Source organism: Dunckerocampus dactyliophorus, chromosome 11, assembly GCF_027744805.1.
Source record: "Dunckerocampus dactyliophorus isolate RoL2022-P2 chromosome 11, RoL_Ddac_1.1, whole genome shotgun sequence".
Lineage (NCBI taxonomy): Eukaryota > Metazoa > Chordata > Actinopteri > Syngnathiformes > Syngnathidae > Dunckerocampus > Dunckerocampus dactyliophorus.
The window spans coordinates 11,976,397-11,994,212 of NC_072829.1; the positions used below are offsets into that span (position 1 = coordinate 11,976,397).

Below are 17,816 nucleotides of genomic sequence, written 5' to 3' on the forward strand. Positions count from 1 at the left end.
GTTGTCATTTTTTAGTCGAAAATGATTGCACACCAAATACTATTGCATCACAGTGTCACAAGCCTGCATTTACACACCTGTGACTCATATAGGCTTCATTACTCCCTAAAAATTGTGCCCAATAGTCACCTGTCCACAGTCATCCCATGCTTGTCAGCAGACAACAGTCATGAAGTCGAAGGAGCTGTCAGAAGACCTCAGAAAGAAAGTTCTAGAGAAGCATAGAGATGGACAAAGCTATGCAGCCATTGCAGGTTCACTCAATGTGCCAAAAAGTGCTGTTGCATCACTGGTCCGCAAGTGGAAGCGCCATGTTACCACTGTGAACCTCCGAAGAACAGGGCGTCCCTCCAAGATCACGGCAAAAGGCAAGAGGAAACTGCTCAGGGAAGCAAGAGCAAAACTCTCTGTAACTCTTGAAGACCTGAAGCAGTCTCTCTAGGTTGCTGGGACTAATGTACACGAGTCCACTATATCCCGCACTTTACACAAGGAAGGTCTCTATGGGCGTGCTGCAAAGAAGAAGCCATACCTGAAGAAACAACATCTCAAGGCTGGTTTGCAGTATGCTACCACACATCTGAAAGACACTCCAGAGAAGTGGGAAAGAGTGATCTGGTCAGATGAAACAAAAATTTAGCTTTTTGGCCTGAACACCAGGAAGTATGTTTGGCGCAAAGCCAACACAACTGATGATCGGTCGCTCATACCATTCCTCCTGTGAAACATGCAGGTGGGAACATAATGCTATGGGGCTCTTTTTCTTCCTCCGGTCCTGGTGAGCTTACAAGGGACTATGAAAAGTGCGAAATACATTGACATCCTGGAGAAGAACCTCTTGAAGTCTGCAAAAAGCCTGAACCTTGGGGGGAGGTTTATCTTTCAGCAGGATAATGATCCAAAACATGCAGCTCGAGTGACACAAGAATGGCTCAGGAAGAAGAAAGTGAAGCATCTAGACGGGCCGAGTCAGAGCCCGGATCTCAACCCAACAGAAAACCTGTGGCGAGATCTGAAGATTGCCGTCCACCGAAGATTACCAAGGAACCTGACTAAACTGGAGCGGTATTGCCAAGACGAGTGGGCGAAACTGTCCAAACAGCATTGCACAAAATTCATTGCTGGCTATTCAAAGTGATTGGAAGCTGTTCTTGCTGCCAAAGGAGCTGCAACCAAGTACTGACTATGACTTGATAACTTGGTGTGAATACTTTTACAACAATGAAATACAGACTTATGCAATTTATCTGTTAGGTTTCGCAGGACAGGAGCGAATTCTTCCTGTCCTGTGCCTTTTATTTTGAAGAGTTGTACTTCCTGCGTGGTGGCGGAGACAGCCACTTCACGCTTGGTGGCCAGACAGCTGTGGCCAATTGTCATTTGTATATGACAGGGGAGTCCAACCTTATTTCTTCTGGGAGCTCCTTTTTGTAACATTCATTTTCAGAACTTATTTCAACCCAAACAAAGTAAATAAGCTTTATGCTTGTTTTGCAAGAACATTGCCAAAGTGTCGGTATCCACAGCTCACATTTTGTATGAAAACATTGACAAAAACAATTTAGTTCATCTAGATATTGTATTATTATTTCAGCAATTATTTCTAGTCTTTGTCCAGCTTCCGTCACTATTGGTCTACTTTTGCAAAGAGGAATTGGCAACATTTCCAATGTATTTTATTTACAAAACAGTGTGTTCATTGTCTTTATGCTATTTTGTGGTCATTTGTCATGAAATATATGCATCATGTCTGAATGGAACACTCATTTACGATGATATGAAGCAAATATTCTTTCATCTTTTAGTGAGCTACTCCACATTAGGTGGCTAGCTACTGTTAGCTCCTGAGCCCCCTGGTGGGAGACCCTGCTGTATGGTATGGTTTAGTGTGGTATGGTATGGTTTAGTAGTTTCAGACATTGTAAACAAGTTACATTTAGCAATATCACGTGCTTCATGTCTTCACATGAACAACTACTCACTCAGTGTGCAAATATTCGTAATAAGAAGATGCTATCATAGTTGGAGACTACGGTAGTAGTACGGTACAAAGATGCTATGGTAATTATCACCCCCAAACATCGAGATGGAACACAGGCAAAGAACTACCATCAGAATCCCTTTACAAATTCCGTTGCACATTAACAGTGATATAAAGACATACAGTATAAATTACATATAGATACACATCCAGTACACACACATATATATGCTGTATATACACATAAACACATACATCTATATACACACACACAATGCATGTATATACTGTAGATGTACAGTGGTGTGAAAAAGTGTTTGCTCCCTTCCTGATTTCTTTTTTTTTTGCATGTTTGTCACACTTAAATGTTTCAGATCATCAAACAAATTTAAGTATTAGTCAATGACAACACCATTGAACACAAAATGCAGCTTTTAAATCAAACTTGTTTTTATTAAGGGAGAAAAAAAAATCCTAACCTACATGGCCCTGTGTGAAAAAGTGTTTGCCCCCTGTTAAAACATAACTTAACTGTGGTTCACCACATCTGCGTTCAAGTGAAAAAGGTTATAAAGTCATTTCTAAAGGTTTGGGACACCATCCAACAACAGTGAGAGCCATTAGCCGCAAATGGCGAAAACATGGAACAGTGGTGAACCTTCCCAGGAGTGGCCGGTCAACCAAAATTACCCCGAGAGCGCGGCAACGATTCATTCAAGAGGTCACAAAAGACCCCACAACAACATCCAAAGAACTTCAGGCATCATTTGCCGCAGTTAAGGTCAGCGTTCATGACTCCGCCATAAGAAAGACACTGGGCAAAAATGGCCTGCATGGCAGAGTTCCAAGACGAAGACCACTGCTGAACAAAAAGAACATTAAGGCTCGTGTCAATTTTTCTAGAAAACATCTTGATGGACAAAATACTCTGTGGTCTGATGTGACAAATGTTGAACTTTTTGAAAAGTGTATGTCCCATTACAGTGTTACAGTGTTGTGTTGTTACCACTTGTCAACAAAAGTTGAACTTTTTGGAAAGTGTGTGTCCTATTACATCAGGTGTAAAAGTAACATAGCATTTTAGAAAAAGAACATCATACCAACAGTAAAAGTAGTGTAATGTTCTGGGTCTGTTTTGCTGCTTCAGGACCTTTAAGACTTGCTGTGATAAATAGAACCATGAATTCTGCTGTCTACCAAAAAATCCTGAAGGAGAATGTTCGGCCATCTGCTTGTGACCTCAAGGTGAAACCAACATGGGTTCTGCAGCAGGACAATGATCCAAAACCGACCAGCAAGTCCCCCTTTTGAATGGCTGACAAAAAACAAAATGAAGATTTTGGAGTGTACTGGTCAAGGTCCTGATTTTAATCCTATTGAGATGCTGTGGCATGACAGCGGTTCATCCTCAAAAAACCTTCAAACATTCAAACCTATAAACGAGACAGATTTTCAGACGAGGCAATATGCTAGATATGCACACACAAGCACCAGGAATTTAATGCAATATGAAATTAGGCCAATTTTAGCAGATAATATCACGGCAGTCCTGAGTACTCACGTCAACACTGCCATCTAGTGGTGATGAGATACAAGAAGACATAGCTTTTGCTCCAATTCTTTAATTCATTTTGTAAATGGGTAAGTGTAAAAATGACAAAGTTGTGCAATGTTGAGCATAAAAGATAAATTGAGATAAATGAAAAGACTAGTAGGGTATAGATAGTATAATAAAACAGTGTTAACTTGCCCATTACGTTACGTCAGCATTATTTTGTCAGCGGTCTTTCCTCCCTCTATTAGCGGCGACAGTGTTGCTTTTAGCAGTCATAATCTTTTGGGAACTTCACATAACGCTCTATAATATTTCCATACGAATTTCTTTGTAAAATATACTGGCTGGGGTCGCTTCACTTTTCAGAAGTAAAATAATATGACGTCAAACGGCCCCTTTCATGTGAAAGCGCACTTAGCACAAAAACGAAAACCGGACTTGACAAAGTCGATAACCACCGTTGCAGGCCCAATTAAGTCTGATTGCGGATGTTAGGTTTTGTTGAGTTGCATCTTGATCACAAAGCCTGAGTTTGTTGAGCCACTTTCGCCTTATATCCTCCTCATCCCACTTTGTCATTGAGCATAAACTGATGAAGCCTGCTAGGATAAATCCTCTTTGATATTTTTATATATATTTTTTACTTTGTAAAATGGCTAATAAAAATGTTAGTCAAACCTTGGTTTGTTATTAATCTGTACCAAAAGGTGAAGATGAAAACAAACCTACAAAAACCGAGGCAAGGAAATAATGTAAATCCAATGAATCCTTTCCAGACACCCAAAAACACACACAAAAAATATACGCTCATTATACTTTTACATACAGAAAACAATGCAATGTATGGTTCCATGTTTAGGCTGTTGATTTTGTGGAATGATACAGAACAGAGCAAACTTACTAACTTGTTACATGCATTTAGTACAAAAAAAGTCAATATTTGGTGAAAATGTTCAATGAAAATCAAATCATACAAATCTTGGGGTGTACAAAAACCGAGGTTTGACTGTATACATTTTTATATGTAAAGACAAAGCTTTGCGTTATTAGCTATTTCAGCTTTTTCTCTTTACATTGTGCCTTGTTTTGGTTTAATTTTATTTGTACAATGTGCCACAGGGCAATAAAAAATGAACTGCACGTCGCAAATGGCCTACAGGCCACACTTTGGACACCCCTGGTCTAGGGCGTAACCGATTAATGAATGGAAACAATAAGCTTCATTAATTGACTAAGGAAATAATTGTTAGTTGCATTAAATAATGGAAATAATTAATTATTTTCATTAATTAATTATGGAAATAATTAATTATTTTCATTATTGTGAATGTGTATGCAATTGTATAATTTCCAGATTATGGTTAATGTAGCTTTTTGTTTTTTTTTGTCCAGTCATTAGGGCAGCTTGTATTTTTGGTCTAAATGCCCTTACATGCACAACAGATTTGGTCTGCCAGGGAAAAGTGTGGTATACACTCCCCTGTTATACAGAATTTATTAGACTTTGATGCCGGACCGAAACAGGAGGGGATAGAGAAGAAGCGAAAAGAAAATGGTGGGGTTGGGGGGGGAGGCTCCCAAGAGCCAGCCCACAAATGCCCCCTCCCACGGGAAGACCAGCAAGGGAAATAGGGCACTTGCAGGCCTGGAAGACAGCCAACTCCCGAGACCGGCGAGAAATCACACCCCAGGGGCCACACACCAGCAGGTCCAGAGCCGACACCCCCACCGGAAATGAGCCCGCCCAATCCAATTCTTCAACATATTTTTTGAAGATGGAAAATACTGATATAGGACACCAACAAAATATATATATATATATATATATATATATATATATATATATATATATATATATATATATATATATATATATATATAAACATAAAAATATATAAGTATATGTTTGACGGGAGCGGAATGAAGTCATGTGACAGACATTTCCTGCTGAGTTTTATTTTTCATTATGCGAACTACTCTTCTTATAAACATATCAACAGCATGGAAACACATGACTATCCACAACATCTGTACAATTGGTGATCAACAACAAAAAAAAATCCTCATACTTTCAAACGTTCCATTTGTTCATCTTGTTCCTCCCCGCCCAAAAACAACTTACACAGGTGAAGTCCTGCAGGCACCATGGAGCATGATGGAACTACTGTTGCTTGTATTGATATGCGTTTACAAGCATTGAAATACAACTAAAACAATATGACAAGGTTATTTCCACATGTACTTACAGGCTGTTCAATGCCTAAATCCCAAATCTAGCATATTCAAAACATGTGGAAGCCAGCATTATAATACTTGCATGTATTTCTAAATATATTCGTTGGAGGTGTTACGTAATACTGAGGCCCTAATGAGACTGCAAAAAAATCTTATGTGAAAAACCATTATGTTCTTACTTTTCAAAGGAAAGGTAAAAAGATAATAAAAGTATATTTGGAGGGCCAACTGTAGTCCTTTCTTCTGCTCCACTGTGCACTGCAGCTGTAATCAAATCTGACAAAGTAAAAGTGAACACTGAAAAGAGTCTTACAGAAGATTTTAAATGTAGTCGTCATCAACAGGTTCTCCTGGTGTGTCACAGTGATGGAGAAAGAGGACCACAACTCTCTGAAACACTCCTCTTTTGCTCTGTCGCCGCTCGGAAATCTCCTCCCCGATGGTTTCCATGCAGATGTCGGCTGACAGCTGTCCTTTACGCCGTGGGGCATAAATGGTGGCTAGCAAGAGTGAGCAGGAAACAAGTGCTGCTATGAGCAGGTCCTGGTCACTCACACACACCAGATGTACAACATGACACTCACTGCTCTCGTCGTCCTCAAAGTCATAGCGGGCGTAGCCGTTGGGATCAGCTGCTCTCAGGGTCCTGAGCCAGGGGAAGTCAGTTATCATGCTGTAAGGGGCGCCATCCAACAATCCTGAGGATGAGCGCACATCAGAACTATGATTAACACTTAAAAATGCTAAACTAAATTGCAATCACCATTTCTGATTGGCGTGCAGAGTAAGGTAAGGGATTTGGAACAACACTTCCTGCCTCATGAACTAGGTACACACTTTACACAGTACACAGTTTACATAGTGCATTCATCCCTTACATTTATTGGCAGTACAATGCTATAGCTATTCATGTAAGAACTTGAATGAAGTGATTTTGGTTATTATGAAGAAAACAATGGAAGTTGCTACATATCAGCTCTTAAATTAAACTCTTATGAGCTATATTTGTTATCATTATATTTATCCAAACAAATGTATCTTTAGTTATACCAGGCATTAAAATTGATCAATAAACTGAAGAAACAAGGGTGGTCTAATAGTTTTTTTCCATGGCTGTGTTTGTAGGTGATCTGTAAGATTATTAGGGCTGTCAAAAATAATGCGTTAACGGCAGTAACTCATTTATTTCATTCGTTACGTAATTTTTTTTTGCATATTTAACACATATGCATCATGGCAAGCTACTGCTCTCTAATATGACGACAGACAGCGGCACAGTGCAGCTCTGAACAGAGTCTGCTGTCTGTCACCAGCAGTGCAATTCAAACACCAAAAATGTATTACCAACTCGAAACAAACTAAATAAATGTCTCTAATCCACTTCCTTGTTCTCATTAGTGTCTTTATAATGCCTGTATGTGTGGTCTAAATCGTGTCACCAACACGGTGTCCACCGGCACCAGGTGGCCACTCAGGACCACGAGTCGTGCGCCAGCCTGTTCTAAAGATATCTCAAACAGTGCCACTTACCTGCGAGCTGCATAAACTTTTTTTGTTGCTACTCTTGTTTAAATCACACACACATGTAAACAAGAAATGACAATATATATAAAAAAAAAAAAAAAACACTTTAAAAAAATTGTACAAAAGACTGTTTTAGTAATGCCTGTTCTCTTTTGTTCCTTTAAGTTGAGAGTTGCTGTAACACAGACCTTGTTTTTGATGTTCAACTAACAGTGTGTGTCTATAAATGTGAGCAACCATCCGTTCAATGCTAGATGCTGTTTGCACTGTGATATTGTATTGTATTGTGTGCCTTAAGCATCCAGCCGCCGAGCTGGTTAATAACTGAGTTATGTTAGCCTCGTCAGCATTGCCACCAATTCATTATATTGTTAGCATGCTATTTACTATGGGTTTTCATACCATGGCTACCTAAGCAGAAATCGCTGCTCACTGGTCTTGTATCTTGCAGTCTGATCTGTCAGCGTCAATCACTGCCAGTCAAACAACATACCTGTTGTGTGTGTGATATCATACTCATCACAACACAATATCAGTGAAGGATATTATTGTGCTACTGTTGTGAATATGTCACGTTCTAGGCTTTGCCACAGTCTTTTCGGCGTGATGTCATAGCCAAGATGGTGATGTTCGGAAAACTCCCTTTTGATAAGCAAAACTTCATTTTACTCGTACACTCCTGATGAAAATCTTAAGACCAGTCGAAAAATTGCTAGAATTTTCATTTTGCACATTTGGATCTTAATAAGGTTTTAAGTAGAGCTACAATATGCAAAAACAAGAAGGGGGAGTGAGACAAAAAGCATTTTGAAAAAGGCATTTATTGAAAACAACAATTAAACTAAAATAGGCTGCTTATCAGCTGATCAAAAGTTTAAGACCATCGCTTAAAAAATAACAAAAAACTCTCCAAACCAGAACAAAACGTGTTCTCAGCAGGACTCAGTAATGAGTAGCTCCACCATTCTTGTTAATCACTTCAGAAATTGTGGGTCGAAGACTGCCCTGTGTCTTGATGGACAGCCAATTGGATCCTCCGGCTCATCACAGATGTCATTTTTTTGAATCTAACACTTGACTTTTTTGTTCCCTAATGCTCAGGATCTTTCAAAAAAATTTGAATTAGTGATTTACTGCTCCCAACCCCAGCAGCAATGGCACACAGCAAGAGGCCTTGCTTATGCAGCTCGACAATCCGACCACATTCAAAAAGAGAAAGCTTGTTAGCTTTAGCCATCAGGAGGTCATGACAGTGTGAATGCCCGACAGAAAATGAAAATTTTGAGCAGATTTTGGCTTTTGTACCGTGTGGTCTTAAACTTTTGACCATCTGATAAACAACCTATTTCAGTTTAATTGTTGTTTTCAATAAATTACTTTTTCAAAATGCTTTTTGTCTCACTCCCCCTTCTTGCTTTTGCATATTGTAGCTCAACTTAAAACCTCATTAAGATCCAAATGTGCAAAATGGAAATTCTAGCAATTTTTCAACTGGTCTGAACATTTTGATCAGGAGTGTATTTTATAGTTGTTTACTCACGGATGACGGCAGTATGACAAAAACCTTTTATTGAGTGCGTACTTTCATTTTGTTATTGTTTTTTTCAATTTTTTTTTTGGTTTCATGAGCACTTTAAAAAATCATATTGAGGTTCCTTGTTATTTCGTGGTTGACTATATACAAAAATACGCATATTTAAGCCAACTGTACTTTTGGCTGTTTTATACAATAAGGGTGTTATTTCATTTCTAGAGGGCTCTAATAATGTTAAAAAAAGTGTACATAGAAGGTTGTAAACAAGTCACCAATGTAAAATGTGTGTGTGTGTGTGTATGTTTTACCCTCGAGCGTGTAAATGTCTCGGCCCCAGGGGTATTTGGGATACATCTTCACATCTTCTTCAGTCCTGCTGGACTCTGGGAAGAACTCATACTTGATCAATTCCCTGCAAGACAGATGCACAAACACTGGAATAATGCCTACTTCAAGTTAGATGCTGTCGTAACTTGATACTTAATCCAATTACAACACATGAAACACATACATGAGATTAGATTTCTCTGCTCCTGTTGAACAAATGTGGTCAGCGCTTGTATGTCAGATTTCCTGTACAGCAGGTGTGTCAAAGTCTCGGTCAACATATTACTCAACATACACATGTGGACAAAATTTTTTTGGTACACTTCCTTCAATGAAAGAAAAACTCCATGTTGAGTGTGATACACACCACGTCACCAAACAGCACAGTGACTGACTGTGGTCTATCTATAGGCCCACTGACTGATTACAAGATTGTAGACACCTGTAATGCTAGTTAGTGGACACACTTTGAATTAACATGTCCCTTTGGTAACATTATTTTCAGTCTTTTCTAGGGGTACCATCATTTTTGTCCAGGCCTGTTTGAGGAGTTTATTTTTTTCAATAATTCTGTTGAAGCTTAGTTGAAAAGCAATGTCTGACGTTCATTGGTTAAATTTCATAGAATTTTTATTTATTATTACATTTTTCAGATTCAAGTTATTTCTGTGACCATGTTTAAGACCATCACTCAAAAAATAACAAAAAATTCTCCAAACCAGAACAAAAAATGTTCTCAGTAGGACTCAGTAATGAGTAGCTCCACCGTTCTTGTTAATCACTTAAAACATTTGTTTGGGCATACTTGATGCGAGTGTTTCCAGGAGGGAACATTGCTCCAAGTGGTGAAGATGGCTTCAACTGTCTGGAACTGATGGCCATTTTTATAAACTTCCCTTGCCATCCATCCCCAAATGTTCTCTATGGGATTTAAATCGGGGGAACATGCAGGAAGGTCCAAAAGAGTGATGTTATTCTTTTCAGTTTTGTGGCATTGAAGGAGGATGACACCATCCGTAGTCTCATTAGCAGCACGCCCCGACATTGTCGGGCATGCGTACAAGCACGTGGGAGCCACACAAACCACTGAGAATCATTTTGAGTTGCTACAATGACATTTTAGCAAAATGGACCAGTGTGCTGCATCATTTTTTCACTTTCATTTTTGGGGTGTCTTTGATTTTCTCCCTCTGTAGGGTGATCATTTTCATTTCTATCAAATTATGTGGCATCATTTTGTTACTAATACATCACCTACTTATTATCAGGAAAGATATTCAAGATCATTTTCCCCCCAGTTTAGATCTGATGTGTTTTCGAAGTGTTCCTCTAATTTTTTTGAGCAGTATATACAGTGTATATATATATACACACAATTTTTTTTTGGTCTTACTGTTATTTATTATGTATTATTATTCTGATTATCATAGAAAACATGGCATGGAATGCAGGAAGTGAACAACAGGTGTTGTACTAGATGTGGTATAGATTGGGGGTAGGATTAAATAAGCTTTGCTTCTTCCTACTCCTTTTGGACATATGGTACTGTGAAAGAATGATTCATGAGATGTATTCCATTGTAACCTTCATGTTCAAATAAACTAAACCAAACCAAATTCTCATTCTCAACCATCCCAGGTTTTGTGCTCAAGATGCAACTTAACAAAATCTAAATTCGCCAAACAGAATTGAACGGTACTACGACAGTGGTTATCAACTTACTTTGTCAAGTCCGGTTTTCGGCTGTGTGCTGTTGCTACGTGCGCGTTCACATGAAAGGGGGCGCTGACATCATATTATTCTACTTGCACTGAAAAGTGAAGCGACCCCAGCCAGTCTATTTTACACATGAGCAAGTAATTATTATGGAGCATTATGAGGAGTTCCCAAAAGATAATGACTGCTCAAGGCATAGAGTGAGGGAGGACTGCTGGCATGCCAGCATTCAGCATGTGAATGCGCAAGTTAACACTGATCACTAGTCTACAAATTTTCAAAACATTCTGATACTGAGATAAAACATATCACCCTTGGTCAATTTTGGGCTGCTGAACAAGAATATGACCATCAAAAAATCTGATTGGCTAAAGTTTTAAAGATATGCGAGGTTCTTTATTACATAGTAACGTATAGGAAGTAATATACAACGTCGTATGTCTCCATACACTTTATGTGCATACAGTTACAAGATTATGAATATACAGGTAGGCTCTCTACTCAACATTATGCAGCTTACCTTTACTGCCTATTGCGGACATATGGTATACCACAGGGGTGGTGTATCTTTAAAACGAGCTAATGAGCATTTTTATACATCACTTTCATACCCAGTGACCCAAAGTTAGCCAAGATTGACTACTTCCATTTCAGTACCATTTTGAGTGTAGACCAGTGTTATTATACTAACTATACTCTACTAGTCTTTTCATTTATCAACGCTGAACACTGCACAACTTTGACATATTAACAGGCTGAGTACTCACGCAAGGACTGCTGTGACATTTACTGTATATTTGCTCACATTGGCCTAATTAGTAATATTTCATATTGCATTGTATTCCTGGTGCTCGCCTCAAAAAGTGAGCATGTCTAGCGTATTCCATCGGTTGAAAATCTATCTCGCTCTTTTTCAATTTTTTTTTCTCCATGTCCCCTCAGGAACCTCATAGGTTCTCAATAAATGGTGACACCATCTCTGAATTAGTTTAGCCACTCATTCAGGTTATGAGTTTGGCGTAAGTTACCATGGTGATACAGCTACTTTAAAGGAGAGCTACCTTCGCTAAACAGGCAAGTCCGGATTTACACTCAACAGAGTTATCATACAGTCAGAATCTCATACATAGTCACCTATAACAGAAAGCTGAAAAAAATGTGGGCTGAAAAATATTTACCTACATACATTTAACTATTAAATATATTTAACTACATTGCATTGATTTTTAGCAGGTCCTTCAAGTAAAAAAAGCTGAAGGATTAAATGAAGTGGCTCGCACATACTTTTTCAGTTTATGTCCCCTGGACACCCTTGCTGTAAAGGAATGTGGTGCAAAGATTTATTTTTGTAAATGCAGTGTCTGCAGTGCAGGACGTGCATCTACTTGCTGTCTGCTAAAGTTGACACTAACGCTAACAGGGTGGAAGTAGCTCAGGTCAGACGGACTTGGACTTCTCGGCTGCAACAAAAAGAAATTGCGACGAGCTGCTGGAGAGATGCTAGTCTGCTTGTGGATTACTGTCAAGGCACCCTTGAGCAAGGTACCAAATGCCAATGCAACCCCAAAAAACAGACACTGACTCCCTCTTCAGGGTGATATCCTGCTCATGCTGAAATAGTATCTCACACACTACTCACTGGCTGATGTTGGCGATGGTGTCCATCCAGCTGCGAATGCGCACCTTGTTGCGTATATTTGGAGGGTTGCTGAATTCATGCACTATGGCGATGTGGTAAGGATAGGGACCCTGGAAAAGCTGACGTTCCAATGCTACAGAGTCAATCTAAAAGAAAAGAGGAAAGGTTGAATAACATTAGCAATAAAAAAATTCCCAACCTTTATTAAGCCAAAGGCACATATTATTTATAATAATAATAATAATAATAATAATAATAATAATAATAATAATAATACATACGTACATACCCAAAGTGCTTTACACTAAAAAACATAATTTCATTTACTCCACAGTCACACTGATGGTAAGCTAAATCTGGACCACAGCTCTTCTGGGGTAGACTCACATAAATGTAAGATGCTGGATACATAGTCTGTACTTTATTCTTGTGTGTGTTTCCAGACAGTATATTTGTCTTTTTAAGAACACTGAGGATTTAAAAATGAGATGGGTGGGAGGGATGTGATTTTGGTCCTTGGCGGACACATACGATTTCCCAGCTCGTTTTGCAGGAACCCTGTGTTTAACAGACTGAGGTTGACTTGACGCACTGACCCGAGCATGTTTGTCATTTGCACTCATATATATATATATATCTATAAATAAATGTATATCATAAATGTGAGTCTAAAGTTAAACCCAGATGCGCTTAACTTAAAAATGGTCATATTGTATTCTGCAACAAATGAAGATAAACGTTTTACAAATTAAAAGAAGCAAGCAATTTATGAGCGACACAAATACAAATGTTTTTGGTTGAAAATATTGTACTCCGCACCAGCTGTTAATAGTTTGGAGAAATACTTGCCTTTAAAGTAAGAGTCTTAGGGTTCAACCTAATATTGGTGCCAATATGATAATGTGTGTAATATTCATGCTATTCATGTATAAATGACACATGACAAATATTTAGTTAAAAAAATACAATCTCGTGACGCCGATAAAGCCTCAAATAGCTCGATGTACAATCATTCCATCAAAATAGTTTTTCTTAAACATGACTAAGTTCAATAAAATACTTTCCTTTAAAATCTAGACAGTTAAAAGCATGTTTTTCTGTCTTGCATGACAGTACGGCATCACGAAGGCAGCGTTAGCCGTGAACTCCATCTTGAGAGTTAACCACCTGTTAAAGTTAGCGGTCCTCCTTAGGTGGACAAGTTAACAGCCGGTTAAAGTTAATGGAGTTTTGGACAACAAGATAATGGGGCCGTTAAAGTTAATGGTTGGTTAAGTCTACTTAACCAGTGGTTAAATAAATAACCGAGTTTTGAACAACCGGGCCCTGGATTTTTTGGTAGACAGCAGAATTCATGGTTCCACTTATCACAACAAGTCCTCCAGGTCCTGAAGCAACAAAACAGCCCCAGACCATCACAATACCACCACCATATTTTACTGTTGGCATAATGCAATCACTTTTTCCACACAAGGTCATGTAGGTTTGGATTGTTTTTTTCCCTTAATAATAAAACGTTTCATTCAAAAACTGCATTTTGTTTTCAGTTGTGTTGTCATTCACTAATATTTAAATTTGATTGATATGCATATAATAAAGTATACAGCTACTAATAGTAATGGTCACATCAGGGTGAAGAGTTTTAAGCTCTACAGAGACAATGTACCAACCTGGTGCATAGGACGCATGTAGATGATGCGATTGCGCTCTGGAGGGATCCTCAGTATCTGATCCAGGACTTGTTCCATGTTCAGCTTCTTACATTGTGCATAATCGAACCTGTTCACAATAGGCGCATTTTCCACTCGCAGCTGCTTCAACACCCGGCATCTAGTAGCTTTACCCAAGGTAGGGAGGGAAAGTACATTCACTCACTTTGGGATTAAACATGAATAAAATGATTAAATGATGAATTAGGCCTGGTGAAATTAGTGGCATTCACAATAAGAAAAATTCCTGAGTAATTGATGTCAAAGTCTTTGACAATATTATCGAGTCCAAAGCCATCAAAATTATGCCCCGAGTCTGACTCTAGTCCACACCTCTGACTTACACTGAATACTTTTGTTAACAAAGTAAGCCTTCTTTCTGTTCAGAACATTTGTAAATGTGAACAGACTTTGGAGCCATACAAAATGTCTTCATTATATTAAATTCCTCTCTGAAAATATACATTTTAAACATAACACTGTATTGGAACAATGAAAACTGATATTCTGTTGTTATCAGATTATCATAATGGCATTGCACTGCTTCACATGAAGATGTGCTTTTAAAATGTTAGTAAATGTAGAAACTAGGGATGCTCCGATCCGGATTTTTTGCTGCCGATTCCGATATCAATGATCCATGATTTAAATCAGCCGATACTGATCACAATCACATGGATTAATTATACCTTTTCAATCTATTTATGATGAGTGTCATTAGCCAGGGGTGCTGTAAAAAGGGGAAATTTCAGGACAATTCCAAGGTCCCTTGACTGTGGGGGGCTCATGACTACTAAAATGAGAAATTAATTCATGAGGGTAGGGCCCACGTGATTTTTTTTTTCATGTTTTTTTTCAGAATTCTTGGCTGCACCCCTGCTACTGGCTATATGATATGAAAAAAGGAACCATAAAATGACCTTAATTTAGACAAAAACGTACTTACAAAAACAACACATATCACTTGTGAAACTTCCAGAGGATGACACCTTCTTTAGGGAGACTTCGGCGAACCCGGTGTCATTCACCGCTGAGAAAGGCTGCTCTCGTCCAATGAATTCAATTATTTTTGTGGTTATTAGCTTAGCCGTAAGACTGTCACACACATACGAGTGAGGGTTAGCAACATGGCTGCGTTAGCTGGCGTTTGCCTGATGATCACACCGTGAGGCTCCAAAATGATGGATTGATTGTTTTTGTTGTGAAGGAAAATGGGGGGGGGGCGACGATTCCCAGGACGTGAGCTAGAGCAAGACACTGCACTGCACGAAAGGGTCGATGCGGACTGCAATAGTGCTAGCCACAGGTGATCGACTTGTGTGTTCAGCATTGAAAGGCACTGATTAGTGGCCGATCGCTCGGAGCATCCCTAGTAGTAAAAGCTCCAAGTATGAAGTAAGTGCAGTTCACACCACAACACTAATAATAAACCAAAAATAAAAAAAACTAAACAAGCAGTATCTTCATAAAAGCAGAGTCCACCTATCCATTTTCTATGCCGCTTATCCTAATTAGAGTCGCGGGGGCATACTGGAGCCTATCCCAGCTGACTTTGGGTGTGAGGTGGGGTACACCTTGGACAGTTCGCCAGCCAATCGCAGGGTAAAAGCAGAGTTAAAAAAAAAATACATAGAAGAGGCGCAACCTAATTGAATCTGTCGCTCAAGCCACAGCATTTGCAAAGGTGAGTGCCTCATGTTTCAGCTTCAGTCAAAGTCTTGCAAAAAAATACTTTACCATGAATGAACATCATCTTCGGGCAGTCTTTAAGGATCAGGTCAGTGATTCCACAGTTGGTCAGAGTGATTCCCACCAGGTTCTTGCTCTTCAGGGACAAAACCTGAAATAGGTGAAACAATATGTACAATAATGGCTGTAATAATGGGAAAGAAGCTAGGTTACATTGTGTATTTTGTATGTTCTTATACTTCATATGATTCTTACTGTCCCCTCACAAAAGTCTAAAGTCTATTATATCAAATCATATTAATGCTTGTATACACTCTGTCACACAACACTTAACATGTCAGTCACCACTTTGGTGAAAAGATGAAGAGGAGGATTGAGAAGGACGGAGCTACGGCCACGAGTGGAGCTGGCACATGCACGAAAGAGTGTTGCTTACTTGGCTAGCGCCCGGGCATCCATTGATGGAAAAGAAATTTCCAAAATGTATAATTCAAGTAGTTCGGGTATATTAACACCTGGCCATCTGAACAGTGCTGGCCTTGGACGAGAACCCCCCCCCCCACCACAAGCCACTCCTGGTCCCCCCATTGGCCCGTGCTCACACTGACTATTCTTGCGACGACCCGTTTATTGCCCCTTCACTTCTATTCTTGGAGGGTGGGTGCTTCCGTCGCGTGCAGGCGTGTCTTTGCTTGCTCCTGCTTAGTTATGTCGCTTACTGCTTTTTTTCCCCCTCACTTTGAAATCATTCTACTTTCTCCCAAGTTTGAGATTATTTAATTAATTTTCTTTTAAGTAAACACAGGCTTTTTGAATCTTTTTTTTCATTTTTCCAACACATCTGACGAGCCAGCGACTCTCTCAAAAGGCCGGAGGAGTAATCCAAACAAAGTCTCCTTGTGAAAGCTGTCGGAGATATCGGCAAGAAATTTGTGTGCTACAAGCAAGGATTTTTGCCTTGGAAACCGAAAAAGGACCCCATGAAACGCTCCCAGTGCAATCCAGTGGTAAGATGTCCACATTTACCTCCAAAGGAAAGGGTGATAAAATTGTCCTAAACGATACTGTGTCATTTTCAAGACTCTGTAAAGACACTTATAATAGACCTGGGGCTAAGTCGAAATGTTGGTATCTACGGAGATTTATCATCACCAGAAATAAAGCTAACTAACAGATTTTTACCACTGTCAGAGCCAAATGTGTTTCTAATAAAACAAAGAAAACTGTCACCATGGAGTCAGCATAAAGCGGCACCCAGACAGAAAAACTGTGCCAATTGCCAAGGCCAAAGATACTCTGGTGCTTGGAGACGCAGCCATATCTCACATAAACAAACAGAATTGTTACTTCCAGCTATCCTAGTGCCACTGTCTCTGACATCACTAAACTGATAACATGAGGAACTGGCAAAACACCAAGGCGTGAAACATCTGATTGTTCATGTGGGTGAAGTGGATGTCATAATGCAACAGTCTGAAACCTTAAAAATACTTTAATGAACTATTTGAGAGTCTTCATAAAGTGGCAATACCATCGTTCATCAGTGGACCTCTCCCAAACATCGACTGGAGGGTGAAGAAATTCAGCCGGCTTGTAGTAGAACAAGGAAAAATTATTTTTCTGAAATCATCACCAACAGTAATAACAACTCTCGTGTACTGTTTGCTCCAGTGAACAAATTAACAAACACTCCTGTTTCACTGCCCTTACAACTCATTTCTACATCTAAGTGCAATAAGTTTGCAACATTCTTTCACGACAAAGTTCATGGCATAAAAAAATTCAATCATTTCGACAACACATAACTATTCTGCAGCCAGCTAGACATCTCAAGCTGACACGTTTCACACCAGTCATTGACAAAACAGTTGAAGAAATCATCTGAAGTCTGGGTCCATCAATGTGCT

At 39.2% G+C, this 17,816-nt stretch overlaps 1 protein-coding gene across 4 annotated transcripts in view; it reads right to left on the reverse strand.

Moving 5' to 3' along the window:
- Positions 1-5,437: 5,437 nt before the first annotated feature.
- fbxo38 (F-box protein 38) overlaps positions 5,438-17,816 on the reverse strand; it is a 55,920-nt gene continuing 43,541 nt past the window's right edge. For 3 of the 4 annotated variants that reach the window (XM_054791700.1, XM_054791699.1, XM_054791702.1), the window contains 6 exons: positions 15,958-16,060; positions 14,182-14,348; positions 12,512-12,657; positions 9,138-9,241; positions 6,356-6,469; positions 5,438-6,271 (listed from right to left, as the gene is read on the reverse strand). In XM_054791700.1, the coding sequence (XP_054647675.1) occupies positions 6,093-6,271; positions 6,356-6,469; positions 9,138-9,241; positions 12,512-12,657; positions 14,182-14,348; positions 15,958-16,060 (813 nt within the window). In that variant the 3' untranslated portion in view covers positions 5,438-6,092. Of the gene's footprint in view, positions 6,272-6,355; positions 6,470-9,137; positions 9,242-12,511; positions 12,658-14,181; positions 14,349-15,166; positions 15,316-15,957; positions 16,061-17,816 lie in introns of those variants that run through there. The other variant, XR_008572848.1, reaches the window with a different exon arrangement.